The 20,506-nt window shown below is 47.9% G+C and overlaps 1 protein-coding gene across 3 annotated transcripts in view; it reads left to right on the forward strand.

Annotated features, from left to right (window-relative positions):
• marf1 (meiosis regulator and mRNA stability factor 1) overlaps positions 1-20,506 on the forward strand; it is a 65,859-nt gene that overhangs the window by 5,158 nt on the left and 40,195 nt on the right. For 2 of the 3 annotated variants that reach the window (XM_083765875.1, XM_083765876.1), the window contains exons 3-11: positions 1,938-2,996; positions 4,248-4,443; positions 7,026-7,240; positions 8,936-9,053; positions 12,605-12,777; positions 15,379-15,888; positions 16,781-16,980; positions 17,996-18,145; positions 19,453-19,633. In XM_083765875.1, the coding sequence (XP_083622001.1) occupies positions 1,938-2,996; positions 4,248-4,443; positions 7,026-7,240; positions 8,936-9,053; positions 12,605-12,777; positions 15,379-15,888; positions 16,781-16,980; positions 17,996-18,145; positions 19,453-19,633 (2,802 nt within the window). The remainder of the gene's footprint in view (positions 1-1,937; positions 2,997-4,247; positions 4,444-7,025; positions 7,241-8,935; positions 9,054-12,604; positions 12,778-15,378; positions 15,889-16,780; positions 16,981-17,995; positions 18,146-19,452; positions 19,634-20,506) is intronic. The other variant, XM_083765877.1, reaches the window with a different exon arrangement.

Genomic DNA, 20,506 nt, shown 5'->3' on the forward strand with positions numbered 1-20,506 from the left:
CACCTTTACATAGATTGTGCATTACATTCGCCCATTCACACACACATTCACACACCTTTACATAGATTGTGCATTACATTCACCCATTCACACACACATTGACACACCGATTGCGGCGGAAGCCATGCAAGGCACCGACCAGCACATCGGGAGCAATTTGGGGTTCAGTATCTTTGCCCAAGGACACTTCGACGTGTAGACAGGAGGAGGAGGAGCCGGGATTCGAACCGCCGACCCATGGATCATTGGACGACCTGCTCTACCTCCTTGAGCCACAGTCGCCCCTTGGACAGCTCTCTCTAGTAGGACAGTTAGTGATGCGTTGTTTACAAGGTGGAAAGTGCTTGTTGGGGATTTGGGATATCTTGTGGTATGCCGTACATACGACGTGTCATTTTGATGCGCTGTGTTTTAACGGCGTGCGACAAGACGGACAAATCTTCTGGAAGTGCATATTATTATTAATATTGCTCTGTCCCGGCGACTACTGGCGACAGCAGGCCAACAGCCAATGGGTGGAGGAACGCCGCCCCAAACAGGCGATTTGGGGCGGGGGCGATAGCGGGCAATCAGGCGATAGCCAATGAAATTCATGATCGCTCGCCGTTGCTCTCTCGCTGTTAAAACACACTGAGATCAGACAATGTGATGTTTTTCTTTTTCAAAGGTTGAACTAACTAAATCACATTCAAGGCATTGAAGATCGTTTGAATACTTCAATAACACAATTATGAACGGTACAGAAGTGCAGACAAAGGTAATGCTATATGGATATTAACACTTAGCCCCTTAGCCCCAGTGCCCCCTCGGAGCGCTGGTCAGGTTGTGGCCTGTTGGTGGCGCTATAACAGGCCAATGTGAAAAGGGTGCGATCTGTTCCTCAGCCTAGTAGGGAAGTGTGTGTGAAAGATTACACGTAAATTGCACGCTGCGTTCACGATTTGAGGCTTTTTGTTCAAAACGGGCTAATCCTGCAAACTTTGAAAGCCAGAGGGAGATTAGGACCCGGGATTACAGTTTATTAGGCAGTTGGGCACTGGGTGAAAAATGGGTTACAAAACGTGGGATCAAAAATCAGACGCATCTGAAGTGAGTGGTACAAAGAAATATGAAGTAATATTCACTATCGCGGTATGCCGCCGTTATTACGCCCGGACCTACGTGTTTAATATCGTGTCGTTTAAGACCGTTCCAAAAGTAACCAATTAGCGCGGTAGTTTGACTCGTATGGATATGAAGCGAATGAGTGAAGGGTTATGACTCGAGTGGCGTAACGATATAGTAACTGCATCGAAAAATCTATTTTTAATTTCAAGAATCGAAACATACCGAAATGAAAACGGCAACGTTGACTATGTATCGAATCGTTTTGCCACCCACATAATCGGTATCGAATCGTTTTGCTAATGCACATAATCGAGTGTATCAATACTACATTTTTGTGCGTGGAATTTATCTATTTTTAGAAGAAAAAATAAAAAGAGCGGTTTAATTATTACTTGGTTTAAAATAATGTCTGTATGTATTTTAAATAGTTTCTGTATCGATTTCAAAACATTGTATCGGATGGCCATAATGAACCAATATCGTCCATGTATTGTCAACCATGTATCGTATTGCTGTCACAATGTATCCTTACGCCCCTAAGTTATGACGCTATACTTTTCAAGGGTCTTAGTTTTAGCTCGCCACAAGCTGGTATTAACCCATTTTGGGGCGGGAACCCCTTTTGGTGTTTTAAATATTATGTTATAATTTAGCTATTTAAAAATAGCAGATCTACAAGTTCATAGCGCGCCACCGAGTGGCGCGCTATGAACTTGTAGTTCTGCTATTTTTTAAAAATCGTAAAAATGCGGCACGTTTTTTTTTCTTCTTTTTTCGACGTCAGGCCTAAATGCATTAATATCACTGTGGTATCTGGTCTCTTCCCCCAGAACGACTACATGGACACCAGAATGCCCATGCTGGAGCTCAAAGACGTCCCCCCTCCTCCATACCACCCCTCTTCATCCCACCCCTTCCCTCTGGCCTCTCTGCCCCCCCTGCCCCCTCCTTGCTTGCCAGCTCCTCAGCTTCCTCCAGACTCCTACCAGCAGCAGCAAGGGCTTAGCCCCAAAGTAAGACAAGACTCCTACCAGCAGCAACAAGGGCTTAGCCCCAAAGACTCCTACCAGCAGCAACAAGGGCTTAGCCCCAAAGACTCCTACCAGCAGCAACAAGGGCTTAGCCCCAAAGTAAGGCTTCCTCCAGACCCCTACCAGCAGCAACAAGGGCTTAGCCCCAAAGTAAGCATTTGCACTCATTGCGAGCACTGCGGCGCGGGCGGCACGGGCGACTACGGGGTTTCGGGTGGCGTCGGAGTCGGCGATAACCTAGCCCGTAGCGGCGGCGTTCTCTCGCTCTATATGGAACCGTCTATTAATCACAATAATAATCATCATACCGCCGCCTCGACTCTCGGTGCATCATATCCGCACCACGCTTGCCACGCGAGTGGAGGCGGCGACGCCTTCGGCGGTTACAACAAGCCGCAGCTGCCCTCGTCCTCCGCTGCCCGCTGCTACCTCCCCGGCTGCTGCGCCGCGGGGCTCCTCCACGCCTATCCGTCTGTCGGCCTCTTCCCCGGCCCTCCTTCGGCCCCCCTGGCCCTCCCCTCCTCCTCCTCCTCCTCCTCTCTGCCTTCTCTCCTCCCCTCTGTCCTTCCCACCTCTGTGCACGGCTCTTGTCTGGTGTCGGCTGTCGCCTGCTGCCCGCCCTGTGGCGGCTCCACGCTGGGCCACAGCGGCCATCAGAGAATGACCACCTCTCTGCCACACCACGGTGACCACCACCACCACCACCAGCACCACAACGCCACCGCCATCACCACCACCTCCTCCTCCTCCTCCTCCTTGGCACACTTCTACTCTAGCCCCGCCCCCATGCACCTAAATGTAGAACGCACGCTTTGTCTGAAGGGGGCACACTACTGCCGGGAATGCATGTTGATGAAGGTTGGTGGAATTACCTAGTTTTTTTTATTCGTGTGTGTGTGTGTGTGTGTGTGTGTGTGTGTGTGTGTGCACTGGTGGTGACTTGACTGTGGAAATGGATGTGTACAAATTAAGGCTGCAAGATATTAGAAAATCATGCGATATTCGATAACGTTGAATACCTCTAACGATATGAATAAAACTACGATAAGTTAAAAAAAAACTAAAATTGCAGTATATGGTTTTTAATGTATTTTCTTTTTGTGTCAGGTTAAGTTTAGCAAACATTAGTTCAAATATGTAAAAAAAATATTTCATAAATCTAGCCTAACAAAATGCAATATAATTCCTCTGAACTTTGCCTTTCAGTTGCATTATTGCACCTAGCCTAAATGCAAGAATATTCAGATGTAAAATAAAATGATCATTTTGGATTTCATTTAGTTTTAGTCACATTTTAGTCACCTGGAATGTTTTAGTGTAAATCTACAGTTGATTTAGTCGAACAAAATGTATTTTGGCGGGCCTTGTTGCTGTCACAATGACATTTATTTTTCCACTTGCTGAAAATAGCCGATCTACAAGCCCACAACGCGTTTCAGCTGGTGGGCTTATTCTGGATCTCTTGTCCACTAGTCTCTTCCTAGTCTAGTTTTTATTTGACAAAATAGTCAGTATATTTAGTCTTGGTTTTAGTCCTCATAGTAATTGTTGTAGCATGATATGATCTGAGTGCCTATGCTGTGTACTTGTACAATGTGCACTCAGATCATATCATACTACAACAGTAATAATCTCTGCTGTCAGGAGGAAGCCTCATAACCTTATATTTTTTAAAACAAAGCAATACTGCCTCATCACAGTTGGTGTTGTGACTATATATATTGTACAATTTCTTCCATGAGAGGGGGAGAGGTGGTGGAGTTAGCTGCTTTAGCAGACAGTTTGAGGGTCCAATGGAGTTAGGAGGTTTTGTCCAAGGCACTTTTTATGTTCCAAACAGCTCACAGACGTAAAGGGCGTTCAATAGCACTGATTTATGCAAAAAAAAAAAGCCCTTCAAAAATGGAGTTATTCGGTTTCCTCCTGACGGCAACGATATGCCATTTATTTACCTTGCACGACGATACCTCGATGAAGGTAAATCTTTTATAAATGTATCTTGCAGCCTTCGTACGACTGTAAATTGTTGTTTGTTTATCTGTTGGTATATTATAATATGTATTATTCATGTTGCTTTGTGTTCATCCTGTGTGCGGTCCGTTCCTCCAGCCCGTGAACGGTCCCTTCCTCCAGCCGGTGAACGGCCTGCTGGCCGAGGCGGACATGGGGTGGCCCACCGTGCCTCTGCCCTCTCGCCAGAGCGCGCCCATCCCCGTGCCCATGTGCAACGGCTGTGGCACGTCGTCCTCCGACGGCATGCTGCTGATGCCACCCTCCAGCCTGGGCAAAGGGGGCCAGAAGTACGGTCAGTGGAGTCGCTCGTTTTGACTTTGCATTAACACAATTCTGACCTGAGATCAGATTCTAAAAATGTCTATTACATCCTGACAGTTTAATTATTAACCCATTCTGACCTGAGATGTCTGTTTGAAAATGACAGTTTTCTGAAAAAAGCTATGTTTCTATGTCAGTCGTTCTTCGATTTTTCAAAAATAGCAGACCTACAAGCTCGTAGCGCGCCACTCGGTGGCGCGCTATGAGCTTGTAGATCTGCTATTTTTCAATAGCTAAAGCATAAAGTAATGCTAACACCAAAAGGGGTTTCCGTTCAGAATGGATTAACACAATTCATGTACATGGATCTGAAAAAAGACAGACGATCCGGACATTCAAAAGTTAAAAAGAGAGAAAAGCCCTTTTATTAAATGAAAACGGCCAAACTGCCAACATGTTTTATGCCCCCTACACACTATGCACCACTTTCCAATGGTCTTCAGATGGTCGTCGGATCGCTATGCAGTTCAGTTCCAACTGTCTTGAATTTGGGTATCTTTAACCCATTCTGACCTGAGATCAGATTCTAAAAATGTCTTCTACATCCTTTTTTCTGAAAAAGCTATGTTTCTATGTCAGTCGTTCAAAAATAGCAGACCTACAAGCTTGTAGATCTGCTATTTTTCAATAGCTAAAGCATAGCATAATGCCATAATAACACCAAAATGGGTTCCTGCCCAAAATGGGTTAAGTAATGGGTTAAGTGCTTCAGATTGGGGGCCTTGTCAGCGAGCCAAGACACATTGGTCTTTTTCAGCGCTGGTGATTTGATGTGGGGTTTTTTTTTTAGGTGGATTTATTATTACAATATTATTACAAATACAAGCACATCGCTATTGGGGAGGAAACATCTATAAAAGGGAGAAAATGCCCGTGAAGTTCTGTCTGTGTTCTCCAAGGCTCTCCGGACAGAGAACATCCCATAGTGACCCATGACGTTCTTTTTATTTAAATATATTTATTTTTTATCCCACAATTTTGTAACCCATTTTTTACCCCTGTGTCAATCATCTAATGTGATCCTGGGCTCTACACATATATGGGGGACAAGGGGAGACCAACCTAGTCCCCATATATGGGGGACAAGGGGAGACCAACCTAGTCCCCATATATGGGGGACAAGGGGAGACCAACCTAGTCCCCATATATGGGGGACAAGGGGAGAGCAACGGACTTGAACTCATGCTTCCTTCACGCCTGAGTGTCCAAGTTGCTCCTTTACACCTGACAGGGGGAGTTCCCCTGGTTGGACGTAGCGCGTGGAAGGAACACGTTATTCCAACCAGTTCCTTTCCCCTCCATCAGGCGCCCCGGCTGGCCAGGGGGAGGTAGTTTAGAGACCAGTTCCTTTCCCCTCCATCAGGCGCCCCGGCTGGCCAGGGGGAGGCAGCTTAGAGACCAGTTCCTTTCCCCTCCATCAGGCGCCCCGGCTGGCCAGGGGGAGGCAGTTTAGAGACCAGGATTACTGCATGTTTTTTGTGAGGGTACCTACCCTAGGGGACACGGGGAGAACATGCAAACTCCACACAGAAACCCATGACGTTCTGTCTGTGTTTTGAGGCAGCGGTGGCTGAACGGTTTGCGGAGCGGTCTTGATATCGTAAGGTCGCTATAGTTCGTATCCCCGGACCGGCACGTTAAAATTACCACCGCTGAAGTGCCCTTGAGCAAGGCATTGAACCCCTACCATGAAATGTTCTATGAGCAGGGCCTGGCTGTAAACAAGTTCTTGAGCTTAGTCCAGTTACCCTGGGTAAACATAGTACCTTTCCTTTCCTTAGTCCAGTTACCCTGGGTAAACATAGTACCTTTCCTTTCCTTAGTCCAGTTACCCTGGGTAAACATAGTACCTTTCCTTAGTCCAGTTACCCTGGGTAAACATAGTACCTTTCCTTAGTCCAGTTACCCTGGGTAAACATGGTACCTTTCCTTTCCTTAGTCCAGTTACCCTGGGTAAACATAGTACCTTTCCTTTCCTTAGTCCAGTTACCCTGGGTAAACATAGTACCTTTCCTTTCCTTAGTCCAGTTACTCTGGGTAAACATAGTACCTTTCCTTTCCTTAGTCCAGTTACCCTGGGTAAACATAGTACCTTTCCTTTCCTTAGTCCAGTTACCCTGGGTAAACATAGTACCTTTCCTTTCCTTAGTCCAGTTACCCTGGGTAAACATGGTACCTTTCCTTAGTCCAGTTACCCTGGGTAAACATAGTACCTTTCCTTTCCTTAGTCCAGTTACCCTGGGTAAACATAGTAACTTTCCTTTCCTTAGTCCAGTTACCCTGGGTAAACATAGTACCTTTCCTTTCCTTAGTCCAGTTACTCTGGGTAAACATAGTACCTTTCCTTAGTCCAGTTACCCTGGGTAAACATAGTACCTTTCCTTTCCTTAGTCCAGTTACTCTGGGTAAACATAGTACCTTTCCTTAGTCCAGTTACCCTGGGTAAACATAGTACCTTTCCTTTCCTTAGTCCAGTTACCCTGGGTAAACATGGTACCTTTCCTTAGTCCAGTTACCCTGGGTAAACATAGTACCTTTCCTTTCCTTTCCAAGGCTCTCCAGACAGCGGCGGTCCAGAGAACATCCCGCCGGTGGGCGTGTTCTGGGACATAGAGAACTGCCACGTGCCCAGCGGGCGCTCGGCGGGCGCCGTGGTCCAGCGCATCCGCAGTCGCTTCTTCCAGGGACACCGCGAGGCGGAGTTCATCTGCGTGTGTGACATCAGCAAGGAGAGCAGGCCCGTCATCCAGGAGCTCAACAACTGCCAGGTATAACGCCCAGAAATCATCTCGTATTTAACCCATTAAACTGCCAGGTATAACGCCCAGAAATCATCTCGTATTTAACCCATTAAACTGCCAGGTATAACGCCCATAAATCATCTCATATTTAACCCATTAAACTGCCAGGTATAACGCCCAGAAATCATCTCGTATTTAACCCATTAAACTGCCAGGTTTAACGCCCATAAATCATCTCGTATTTAACCCATTAAACTGCCAGCAGGGCTCCAGCGTGCGACCTATTAGGTCGCATATGCGACTTAATTTCATAATGTGCGAGTTAAATTTGAACGAGGTCGCACCGGTGCTACTTATTGCTTTCACTCCCAGCCTCAACCATGAAGCACGGGCATTAGCGCGATAACAAAATATTACTTTATTCTCGCTCATTCCGTCGAGTCTCGCCTCCTCTCTCTCTTTCTCGCTCCCTCTCTCTCTCTGCCTGTCTGTCTGCACCTTAGAGTATATATGCACCGGTCTGCACACGACACGCAAAACTCGAAAAAAAACTCAGCATCAGCTGTACAAGTGTACATAAGTTTCCCTGGAGCGCACACTTTTTTAACTGCGATGATGATGCTGTCGCTGAATCCACGGAGACAGCAGACACAGAACATATGGGGGACTGCGCCTCGTCCCCGACCCCAAACACGGTAAACTAGTTGTTGAAAAATAGCTTCCTATAGCTTGTTATTTTGCGTCGAGTAGCGCTGTGTGCAGGCCAGGTACATACATGATCGCCTCGAACAAAATACATCACCCACGTGAAACCTGGTATATTCTTCGTCGTACGACGTGGTGTTGCATGCTGAAAATAGCAGATTTACAAGCTCACAACGCGTCGCGTCCACCACACGTTGTGAGCTTGTAGATCATTTAGTTTCAGCACATGGAAATATGCAGGCTGCCGTTTAGAAACTTTCCCCTTCACAATAAAAGCACATCAGCTTTCACATGTTCATTCCATATAAAGAAAAGACAGGAGGAAAGTGGGCAAGGATTATGAATTCGGTGCAATTTCACATTGCAAAAGGGTGCAGGAAGAGTGGGCACCTCAGTGTTAAATATCCTTATTGGCCATTAGGTTGAACATGCCCATGCAGAAGGTAAGGGGTGTGTCTCATTTCTGTTTCATATAGCCAAATGATAATAACGATGCACTATAGGTTAATTAATTATAATAATTTCCTATAGAATGTGTGTGAGTGAGAAATATTCCATGTTATGTGCTTAATTTAAGGCATTTATGCTTCAGCCAAGAAAACCTTTGCTAGCCTTGGTGATAAGGTCATGTATTAATACCGCACTGCGGCGCTATACAAAGAAAAAGTTGGTGCTACCTAATTTGTGGTGGCGCTACCAACTGAAAATGTAGGTGGCACCAGTGCTACCTGTGAAAAAGTTAGTCTGGAGCCCTGACTGCCAGGTATAATGCCCATAAATCATCTCGTATTTAACCCATTAAACTGCCAGGTATAACGCCCAGAAATCATCTCTTATTTAACCCATTTCTCGACCTGATGCCAGATTCTACAAATGTCTTCTAAATCATGATAGTTTTCACAAAGAAACGTATGTTTTTATCGGTTGTTCTCAAACTGTTACATGATTTGTGCATGGGGGAAATAAAGGTGACTCCAAACAGGAGGCCGATCTCACGTGAACGTTTTCCTTCCTCAGGTGACCGTCGCGCACATCAACGCCACCGCCAAGAACGCCGCCGATGATAAACTTCGGCAGAGCCTGCGGCGCTTTGCAGAAACCCACACCGCGCCCGCCACCGTGGTCCTAGTGTCCTGTGAGTTCCCCCTCTCGGCAGCACAGAAACATGTTACAGAAACCCACACGGAACGGGGCTTTTTTGTCTGTATCTCAGATTGATCTCTGTCCCCATGGAGAGGAGAGGCACACAGAGATGATCTCTGTCTCCATAGAGGCACACAGAGATGATCTCTGTCTCCATGGAGAGGCACACAGAGATGATCTCTGTCTCCATAGAGAGGCACACAGAGATGATCTCTGTCTCCATAGAGATGCACACAGAGATGATCTCTGTCTCCATAGAGAGGCACACAGAGATGATCTCTGTCTCCATAGAGAGGCACACAGAGATGATCTCCGTCTCCATGGAGAGGCACACAGAGATGATCTCCGTCTCCATAGAGAGGCACACAGAGATGATCTCTGTCTCCATGGAGAGGCACACAGAGATGATCTCCGTCTCCATAGAGAGGCACACAGAGATGATCTCTGTCTCCATGAAGAGGCACACAGAGATGATCTCTGTCTCCATAGAGGCACACAGAGATGATCTCTGTCTCCATAGAGATGCACACAGAGATGATCTCTGTCTCCATAGAGATGCACACAGAGATGATCTCTGTCTCCATAGAGAGGCACACAGAGATGATCTCTGTCTCCATAGAGAGGCACACAGAGATGATCTCTGTCTCCATAGAGATGCACACAGAGATGATCTCTGTCTCCATAGAGAGGCACACAGAGATGATCTCTGTCTCCATAGAGAGGCACACAGAGATGATCTCTGTCTCCATGGAGAGGCACACAGAGATGATCTCTGTCTCCATGGAGAGGCACACAGAGATGATCTCTGTCTCCATGGAGAGGCACACAGAGATGATCTCTGTCTCCATGGAGAGGCACACAGAGATGATCTCTGTCTCCATGGAGAGGCACACAGAGATGATCTCTGTCTCCATGGAGAGGCACACAGAGATGATCTCTGTCTCCATGGAGAGGCACACAGAGATGATCTCTGTCTCCATGGAGAGGCACACAGAGATGCAATCGCATACAGCAGTGGGTTTTCAACCCTTTTCATATCCAGGTCCATTATTCATTCTGCATTTGAGCCACATGGACCACCTTTTGATGAGACTTTAGCCTCTCTGACTCACATGGACCACCGTCTGATCAGACTTTAGCCTCTCTGACTCACATGGACCACCGTCTGATGAGACTTTAGCCTCTCTGACTCACATGGACCACCGTTTGATGAGACTTTAGCCTCTCTGACTCACATGGACCACCGTTTGATGAGACTTTAGCCTCTCTGACTCACATGGACCACCGTTTGACTAGACTTTAGCCTCTCTGACTCACATGGACCACCGTCTGATCAGACTTTAGCCTCTGACTCACATGGACCACCGTCTGATCAGACTTTAGCCTCTCTGACTCACATGGACCACCGTCTGATCAGACTTTAGCCTCTGACTCACATGGACCACCGTCTGATCAGACTTTAGCCTCTGACTCACATGGACCACCGTCTGATCAGACTTTAGCCTCTCTGACTCACATGGACCACCGTTTGATGAGACTTTAGCCTCTCTGACTCAGATTTCGTCCACAATTCCATGCTGTATTGATGTTGGTACCATTAGGAGAGATAACAAATGTTGAATATAACAATTCCAATACATTCTCTATGACTAATGCAGATGTTTAACAAAATGAAACCAAATGGACCCGTAAGGGTCCCTTTGGTTTAATTTTTACACAAGAGTTAAAGCTCTAGAAGGGTCCCTTCGTTTTAGCTGGGGGCCACCTGGAACCCCCTCAAAGACCACTGGTGGTCCCCAGACCACCTGGAACCCCCTCAAAGACCACTGGTGGTCCCCAGACCACCTGGAACCCCCTCAAAGACCACTGGTGGTCCCCAGACCACCTGGAACCCCCTCAAAGACCACTGGTGGTCCCCAGACCACCTGGAACCCCCTCAAAGACCACTGGTGGTCCCCAGACCACCTGGAACCCCCTCAAAGACCACTGGTGGTCCCCGGGACCACTGGTTGAAAACCACAAGCTGAACTGACGCTATGCCAATCGTCGCTTAACCCATTTATATCCGAGGACGATTCTACAAATGTCTTTTAATCCTGACAGTTTTCTGAAAAAACCCCTATGTTTCTATTATGTCAGTGGTTCTCACAGGGTTAAAACCCTATGTTTCTATTATGTCAGTGGTTCTCACAGGGTTAAAACCCTATGTTTCTATATGTCAGTGGTTCTCACAGGGTTAAAACCCTATGTTTCTATGTCAGTGGTTCTCACAGGGTTAAAACCCTATGTTTCTATATGTCAGTGGTTCTCACAGGGTTAAAACCCTTTGTTTCTATATGTCAGTGGTTCTCACAGGGTTAAAACCCTATGTTTCTATATGTCAGTGGTTCTCACAGGGTTAAAACCCTATGTTTCTATATGTCAGTGGTTCTCAAACATTTTCATGTCAAGGACCCCCTAAATTATCTGTAATTGGCTGCCGACCCCCATCTGAAAATATCTTGTTCCAGGGACGCCCCCAGAAGCAAAGATTGCCTAAAGATAATTCAACAGACATTTCGTGACTAGGGGGAGTTTGAAGCCAGTTAGCCAAAAAACGTCTTTTCAGTTGTACCTGGGAGCCATTGCTTAACCCATTCTGACCTGAGATCAGATTCATACGAGGTTTCCACTGGACACACACTGGTCTGATTAAGCCGGACGTTGAAATAAAAAAAAAGTCTTCTAAATCATGACATTTTTCTGAAAATGTCCCCCCCCCCCCCCCCCCAGAAGCAAAGATTTTAGTTAAAAACTGAAACTCTGAAAGAATATATAGGCAACGATTTGAGGCACATTTTAAACGATTTTTCAAAAATAGCAGACCTACAAGCTCCTGTGCCGCGCTACTACGAGCTTGTAGATCTGCTATTTCTCAATAGCTAAAGGCATAACAAAAGGGGTTCCCCGCTCAGAATGGGTTAAGACACAATCCCCCCCCCCCCCCCCCCCCCCCCCCCCCCCCCATCTCTCTCCCGTTTCCTGTCAGCCTACTTACTGTCTGTCCCTTCATAAAACCAATACAAGCGTAAGCCGCAAAAAAATATCTTAAAGGGATTGTGACATTAAAAAAAGGTTTTGGAATTGTTCTTGTTTTTTTTTAGGTTTGCACCCAAAAACATGAATTTTTAACATTCAGTAGATTTTCTGTGATCTGGGGTTTTCTGGCTCAACAGGTGCTCTGATTTGCCGGCAGTAAGTGACATCACTTACTGCAAATCCCATATATGTCAATGGGATTTGCCAGCAGATGTCACTGTTTCACTGTGTTGCCTGTTTTCATTGTAGCTCAAAAGGCCAAAAAAACCCCAAAGAAAACTTCAGACCACAGAAAATCCACTGAATGTTCAAAGTTCAGGGTTTTTTGGGTGTAATTGAGGTCATAAAACCTAAAGAAAAAGAAAAAATAAATGAAAATTAATGTCATAAAACCTTTAAAAAACCCCACAATCTCCTGTTATTTTGTAGTAATCCTTACACTTTTTCCCCGGTCATGACTTGCAGCGGACGTGAACTTTGCCAGTGAGCTGAGCGACCTTCGCCATCGCCACGGTTTCCAGGTGATCCTGGTCCACGGCAGCCACACCTCCCCCGCCCTGCTGCAGCACGCCCATCGCCACGTCGCCTTCGCCGAGATCACCGCCGACCTGCCGCCGCGCATAGCCATCGATGCTCAGGTAGGACACACGCTCTGCTCCCCCAGGACACACGCTCTGCTCCCCCTAGGACACACGCTCTGCTCCCCCAACGCCCGGTTATCCCATTCAGGACATAGCCATCGATGCTCAGGTAGGACACACGCTCTGCTCCCCCTAGGACACACGCTCTGCTCCCCCTAGGACACACGCTCTGCTCCCCCAACGCCCGGTTATCCCATTCAGGACATAGCCATCGATGCTCAGGTAGGACACACGCTCTGCTCCCCCTAGGACACACGCTCTGCTCCCCCTAGGACACACGCTCTGCTCCCCAACGCCCGGTTATCCCATTCAGGACATAGCCATCGATGCTCAGGTAGGACACACGCTCTGCTCCCCCTAGGACACACGCTCTGCTCCCCCTAGGACACACGCTCTGCTCCCCCAACGCCCGGTTATCCCATTCAGGACATAGCCATCGATGCTCAGGTAGGACACACGCTCTGCTCCCCCAACGCCTGGTAGGACACACACTCTGCTCCCCCAGGACACACGCTCTGCTCCCCCTAGGACACACGCTCTGCTCCCCCAACGCCTGGTAGGACACACACTCTGCTCCCCCAGGACACACGCTCTGCTCCCCCAACGCCCGCTTATCCCATTCAGGACATAGCCATCGATGCTCAGGTAGGACACACGCTCTGCTACACACTCTCCTCCCCCAACGCCCGCTTATCCCATTCAGGTAGGACACACGCTCTGCTCCCCCAACGCCCGCTTATCCCATTCAGGACGGGAACGAACGCCTTTTTGGTCATGTTATATTTTAGCTATTGAAGCTATACAAGCTCGTAGCTTGTAGATCTGCTATTTCTTTTTAATCATGAAAATGTGGCGCACATCTTTGAGTAAATATTCTTTCAGAGCGAACGTTTTTAACTCAAATCTTTGCTTCTGGGGGGGGGGGGTCCCCTGGAACAACATATTTTCAGATGGGGGTCGGCGGCCAAATACAGATAGATACAGTAGATAGATAGATAGATAGATAGATCTTTATTTGTCATTGCAACGTGTACAACGGAATTAAAAGTGCCAACCAATCAGTGCATCATATCACAAAACGACATACTGTACAAGCTAAAACAAAACACACATGACTTCTTGTTATTGCACAACCCCAGCAGCACTAATGCACAAACATGTCATTTCAGCCGTTATCGCACAACAAACCCTTATTGTACTTAAGATAGCAGAGAAAACTAAAATGTGTTGCAGCAACAGATAATTCTGGGCGTCCTTGGCATGAAAACTGCTAGGCTTTTATTTTTATCTAAATGGATTATTTGATCTTGGTCTTTTTTCAGTGGATTAGTATAAATGACCACTATTCTAATCCTCAGTATTCGTTGGAACCGATCCATTCCACTCTTTGGCCCCTTTTCCACCGGTTGGTTCCCAGTGGTTCAGTTCTTTTTGGTTCTTAGTCCATGAGCCAGAGCTCCAAAATTGGTGGGAAAAACTAGACCTATATTAAATAGTTTATAGGATCAATACAAGTAAATTAATACATAACCCTTCCACAGTAGTAGCTTTTTCATATTTTTGATTATTTTGCATATTTTCCTACATAAGGCCTCATTTGCATATTTAAAAAAGTAAAATTTGTAATACAATAAATCATTGTCTTCGTGTAAGTACTCAATTTGTGAAGTTTCATGGCGATAACAATCTAACATAGGTATGGTTTTTATGGTTTTATACGTTCCAATTTTGGAGCTCTGGCTCATGGACTATAAGAACCAAAAAGAACTGAACCGGTTCCAACCGGAACCAACTGGTGGAAAAGGGGCCTTTTGAGTTACAGAGCCTTAATAAAGGTCTATTTGGTTCCATTTTGGTCACTCTTGGAGTTAAACGATTTGTTTTAGTGCAGCGATCATCTCGTCATCATTTCAGTTTGAGTTTAACAAGAGGGGGGGGGGGAGGGGGGGGGGGGGGCTGAGTAACGCAATTGGAATGTTGAAATATGTGATCTTTTGTCAGCGAGTTCTGGCAGCAAAACCACATGGTCAGATGTTCATATGATCTGCTGCTTGTGTTGTGAAAAGGGGGATACTGCATTCATGTCTTATATTAATACAGGGCTGGGCAACTTTGACGATGGAGAGGGCCACTATATTTCCACACTCACTCCCTAGGGCCATATATTACTGTCGTAGCAAAAATAGCCGAGATCTACAAGCTCAAAACGCGCCGCGCTGCGGCGAGTTTTGAGCTCGTAGATCGGCTATTTTTTGCTATTTTCGAATTGGAATCCTGAAAATTTAAATTTTTATGTAATTTCAAATGCCTTTAATTATACGTGTGTTGAGCACCGAGCTACTAATTTAGACCGTAAGTAAATAAAGCTGGTCATGTTTGCAATGCATGTTGTGGAATTGTAAACGGCCGGAACCAATACTATATTATATCAGCATTCTGATATTAACCTGAGGGCCACATTAAGTGAAGGTGGGAGGGCCGCATGTTGGCCCCCGCGGGCCGCCAGTTGCCCCCCCCCCCCTGTCTTACACAAACAAAAGAGAAAAGAATCCAAACCCAACCAGAGTGCGGCGCTGTTTCTCCCTCCCCTCCCTCCAGCCCAGTTTCAACCTGCTCTATGTGCACAACCTTCCCGTCAACTGTGACAAGAGCTTCCGGAACGCCGTGAAGGTGCGCCTCCGCCGCCTGTCGGACAACTGCGGCGGCAAGGTGCTGGGCGTGTCCCGGGGGGGCACGGCCGTGCTGCGCTTCGGCAGCCGAGAGGCGGCCGAGCGCGCCCGGCGCCGCATGGACAACGAGGACGTGTTCGGCCACAGCATCGGCCTCTCGTTTTCCCCCCGGCCCAAAGACGATGCCGCCGCCCGCCCAGAGTCACCCACCACGCCCCAGTCCTGTCCGTTGTTCCTCCGGGACCCTCCTCCTCTGCCCTGTGTCCTCCGTCCCCTACCGTCCCTACCCTTCTCCTTTCTGCCCCTGGAGAAGCTGCCCAGGTCGCCCCGGAGGCGGCGGCGAGCCTGCCAGACCCCCAGCCTCATGCCCGAAAGGCCCTACAGCCCGAGGAGGGGCTGCAGTGGGCCTCCCGGCGGCGTCCCAGCCAAGCCCCATCAGGTCAGCAGCCGTGACCCACCCCCACCACCACCCACCCCTAAACCCCCCCCCCCCCCCCCCCCCGATCGCCTATACATCCCTGCCTGAGCTCTTCTTTGTGCATGACGCTTCTTAACCCATGTGCCGTCGTCGTATCGCTTGCTACAGTATGTGTGATTCATCTGCCTAACCCCTTCTCTGTGCTCGCAAAGCAGCTTCTAGGTCTTAAACGAGAGCTCTTTCTGTTGCCGTCATTGCGTGATAGGCCCCTTTCTGTCTGTCTGGTTTTATGTTCCATTTGTCGTCTGTTGTGTCAAATATCTGTTCATCTAATATAGCTTTGTCTGATTAAATAATTTAGTTCTCCGCCTGCAGTGCCTCGTTGTGATTGCCTACATGGCTAAGATGCTCATCTTAGCCATGTAGTTCTGTAAAGAATGCTGACCTGACCATTGCTTACTTTCTTATTTATTTTATTTTTTTCACCTAATCAAACAACTCTGGTGGAGTGCCATGCATGACTGAATATTTGCCATTCTCATGCCAATTCCTGTATTCGCTCCACCTTGCCTTGTTTTCGTTCTCTCCCTTGCCTTGTTTTCATTCTCTCCCTTGCCTTGTTTTAGCTTGTTTTGAGCTAACAAACTGATGTGTTCCTTTCCCCCCTGGTTGTGTCCTAACCTCCCGTGTGTCTCTGTGGTCCAAACTGATGTGTTCCTTTCCCCCCTGGTTGTGTCCTAACCTCCCGTCTGCCTCTGTGTCTCTGTGGTCCAAACTGATGTGTTCCTTTCCCCCCTGGTTGTGTCCTAACCTCCCGTCTGCCTCTGTGTCTCTGTGGTCCAAACTGATGTGTTCCTTTCCCCCCTGGTTGTGTCCTAACCCTCCCGTCTGCCTCTGTGTCTCTGTGGTCCAGGAGCTAGGTGGTTCTGCTTCTGGTGGTGGTTCTGGTTCTGGTTCTGGTGTGTGGAGAACAAGCCCAAGCCGGGCTTCCACCACCTGGACAAAGAGCGCCCCGGCTCCTCCTCCTCCTCCCCCCACAGCACACGGGGAGACAGTGACCTCGGAACAGCTGCCCAAGGCTGGCCTCATCGGGGAGTCCATGTACAGGAGAAGGTACTAGTTGGAATGATCAGTGATGACGTTCATCAGGGCTGGCAAACTTTGACGATGGAGAGGGCCACTATATTTCCACACTCACTCCCTAGGGCCATATATTACTGTCGTAGCAAAATATTTTTGCTATATTCGAATTGGAATCCTGAAAATTTACATTTTATGTAATTTCAAATGCCTTTAATTATACTTTAGTTACTTTGGAGATTTAGAAAACATACATTAATCACTTCAACCCTATACATTTCGGCCATTTGAAAATAGACGATCTACAAGCTCACAATGTGTCGCAACGCTTGTAGATCTGCTATTTTCAATAGATTTTGTACACATTTTGAACTTGTGAAATGGCACATTCTGCACAATGAGTACTTTTACTTTTAGTACTTAAGTGCATTTTGATGTCGATTCTTTTTTAACTTTTTCAGTACTTTTTTCCCATTCTGTACTGTTACTTGTAGCGAAGTAGTTCTAAATTGCAGTATTGGTCACTTTTTTTTTTTTTTTTTAAGATATGTTTTTGCGGCTTACGCCTTTTATTGATTTTTTAAGGGACAGATAGTAGGCTGACAGGAAACGGGAGAGAGATGGGGGGATGACATGCGGTAAAGGCCGTGTCGGGTTCGGGAGTCGAACCCGCGGCACACCGCGACTGGATCACCAGTCCGGTGCCCAGACCGTTACGCTACGGCCTGGGCCCAGTATTGGTACTTTTACCTAAGTAAAACAATTGAGTACTTTTTCCACCACTGCATTCAACAAAGTGGGTAAATGGCATAATTGTGGATTAACTCTTCCTGTCCTCTTAACGTATAGGAGAGAGTGCTCTAGTCCTCGCAGTGCGACAGATTAACTCTTCCTGTCCTCTTAACGTATAGGAGAGAGTGCTCTAGTCCTCGCAGTGCGACAGACTCTTAACTCTTAACTCTTCCTGTCCTCTTAACGTATAGGAGAGAGTGCTCTAGTCCTCGCAGTGCGACAGACTCTTAACTCTTCCTGTCCTCTTAACGTATAGGAGAGAGTGCTCCAGTCCTCGCAGTGCGACAGACTCGTCGGCGGAGCGAGGAGACTTCCATGTCAGCACGCCCTCGGCCTTCAGCAAGCTGAACCTCCACAGGAGTTTCAGTCCCCTGGTCCACACCCAGACCTCCTCCTGGTCCCCTAGGTGAGTTTCAGTCCCCTGGTCCATCCACACCCAGACCTCCTCCTGGTCCCCTAGGTGAGTTTCAGTCCCCTGGTCCACACCCAGACCTCCTCCTGGTCCCCTAGGTGAGCTTCAGTCCCCTGGTCCACACCCAGACCTCCTCCTGGTCCCCTAGGTGAGTTTCAGTCCCCTGGTCCACACCCAGACCTCCTCCTGGTCCCCTAGGTGAGCTTCAGTCCCCTGGTCCACACCCAGACCTCCTCCTGGTCCCCTAGGTGAGTTTCAGTCCCCTGGTCCATCCACACCCAGACCTCCTCCTGGTCCCCTAGGTGAGTTTCAGTTCCCTGGTCCATCCACACCCAGACCTCCTCCTGGTCCCCTAGGTGAGCTTCAGTCCCCTGGTCCACACCCAGACCTCCTCCTGGTCCCCTAGGTGAGCTTCAGTCCCCTGGTCCACACCCAGACCTCCTCCTGGTCCCCTAGGTGAGCTTCAGTCCCCTGGTCCACACCCAGACCTCCTCCTGGTCCCCTAGGTGAGTTTCAGTTCCCTGGTCCATCCACACCCAGACCTCCTCCTGGTCCCCTAGGTGAGCTTCAGTCCCCTGGTCCACACCCAGACCTCCTCCTGGTCCCCTAGGTGAGCTTCAGTCCCCTGGTCCACACCCAGACCTCCTCCTGGTCCCCTAGGTGAGTTTCAGTCAGTGTTGTTTTCGTCGACTAAAACGAAGACGAAACTGAATAAATCTAAATGGAAACTAAATGAAAACTAAGCTATGATGTCTAAAACTATGACTAAATATACTGACAATTTCGTCAACAAATAAAAACTAGACTAAAATGTTAGGAAGGGACTAGTGGACAAGAGATCCAGTATAAGTCATTTTACACGTGGTTGCGACGCGTTGTGCGCTTGTAGATCGGCTATTTTCAGCAAGTGTAAAAACAGTCCTTACGACGGCATCAAGACCCATCAAAATACATTTTAGTCGACTAAATCAACGGTAGATTTAGTCGACTAAAATCTCATGACATTTAGTCGACTAAAACTAGACTAACACTAAGACATTCCAGGTGACTAAAATGTGACTAAAACTAAGAAAAAAAAGAATTTATAACTCAAATCTTTGCTTCTAGGGTGGGGTGGTGGGGGGGGGGGGGGGGTCCGTGGCCAAACACAGATAATTCTGGGGGTCCTTGACATGAAAGAGGCTGAGCATCACTGACCTCTTAGAAGGCATTTATAGAATTGTCATCATGGGGTCTAAATGGGTTATTATTAACAAGTCATCCATTCCTCTCTCTCTCTCTCCGTGCGTTCCCGCCTCCAGGAGCGCGTCTCCCTGCCTGTCCAGCCGCTCCTCCCCCCTCCTGGCGCCCCCCCGCAGCCCCTGTCGCTCCGACGAGCCCTTCTCCGAGGGCGCCGACGTGCAGGTGACCAACCTGGACTACCGCATGTCCCGCAAGGACCTGCAGCAGGCGCTGCTGGACACCTTCTCCCGCTACGGCAAGGTGGGCTGTTGTAATGCAGTGCGGTGTTTTTTTTTTTTTTTTTTTTTTTTTTGGCTTTCGCCTTATTTTTCACCTTAAATTTTATATATATTTTTTTATGGAGTAGGCTGACGGGAAATGGGGAGAGAGATGGGGGGGGGGGGGATCGGGAGTGGAACCCGCGGCACACTGTCTGCCAGACTGGACCGCTGGGCCACGGCCCAGGCCGCAGTGTAGTGTTTTTGACCTGAATAGATTTATTCTTTTGTAACCATGTTGGGGTTGTACTTGACATGTGTTGTTTGTGTAGGTGAAGGCCGTGGAGCTCAGCATGTTGACATGTGTTGTTTCTCCAGGTGAAGGCTGTGGAGCTCAGCATGTTGACATGTGGTGTTTCTCCAGGTGAAGGCCGTGGAGCTCAGCATGTTGACATGTGGTGTTTCTCCAGGTGAAGGCTGTGGAGCTCAGCATGTTGACATGTGGTGTTTCTCCAGGTGAAGGCCGTGGAGCTCAGCATGTTGACATGTGGTGTTTGTCCAGGTGAAGGCCGTGGAGCTCAGCATGTTGACATGTGGTGTTTGTCCAGGTGAAGGCCGTGGAGCTCAGCATGTTGACATGTGGTGTTTCTCCAGGTGAAGGCCGTGGAGCTCAGCATGTTGACATGTGGTGTTTCTCCAGGTGAAGGCTGTGGAGCTCAGCATGTTGACATGTGGTGTTTCTCCAGGTGAAGGCCGTGGAGCTCAGCATGTTGACATGTGGTGTTTGTCCAGGTGAAGGCCGTGGAGCTCAGCATGTTGACATGTGGTGTTTGTCCAGGTGAAGGCCGTGGAGCTCAGCATGTTGACATGTGGTGTTTGTCCAGGTGAAGGCTGTGGAGCTCAGCATGTTGACATG

This window comes from Protomyctophum parallelum (assembly GCF_964188405.1).
Source record: "Protomyctophum parallelum genome assembly, chromosome: 5".
Lineage (NCBI taxonomy): Eukaryota > Metazoa > Chordata > Actinopteri > Myctophiformes > Myctophidae > Protomyctophum > Protomyctophum parallelum.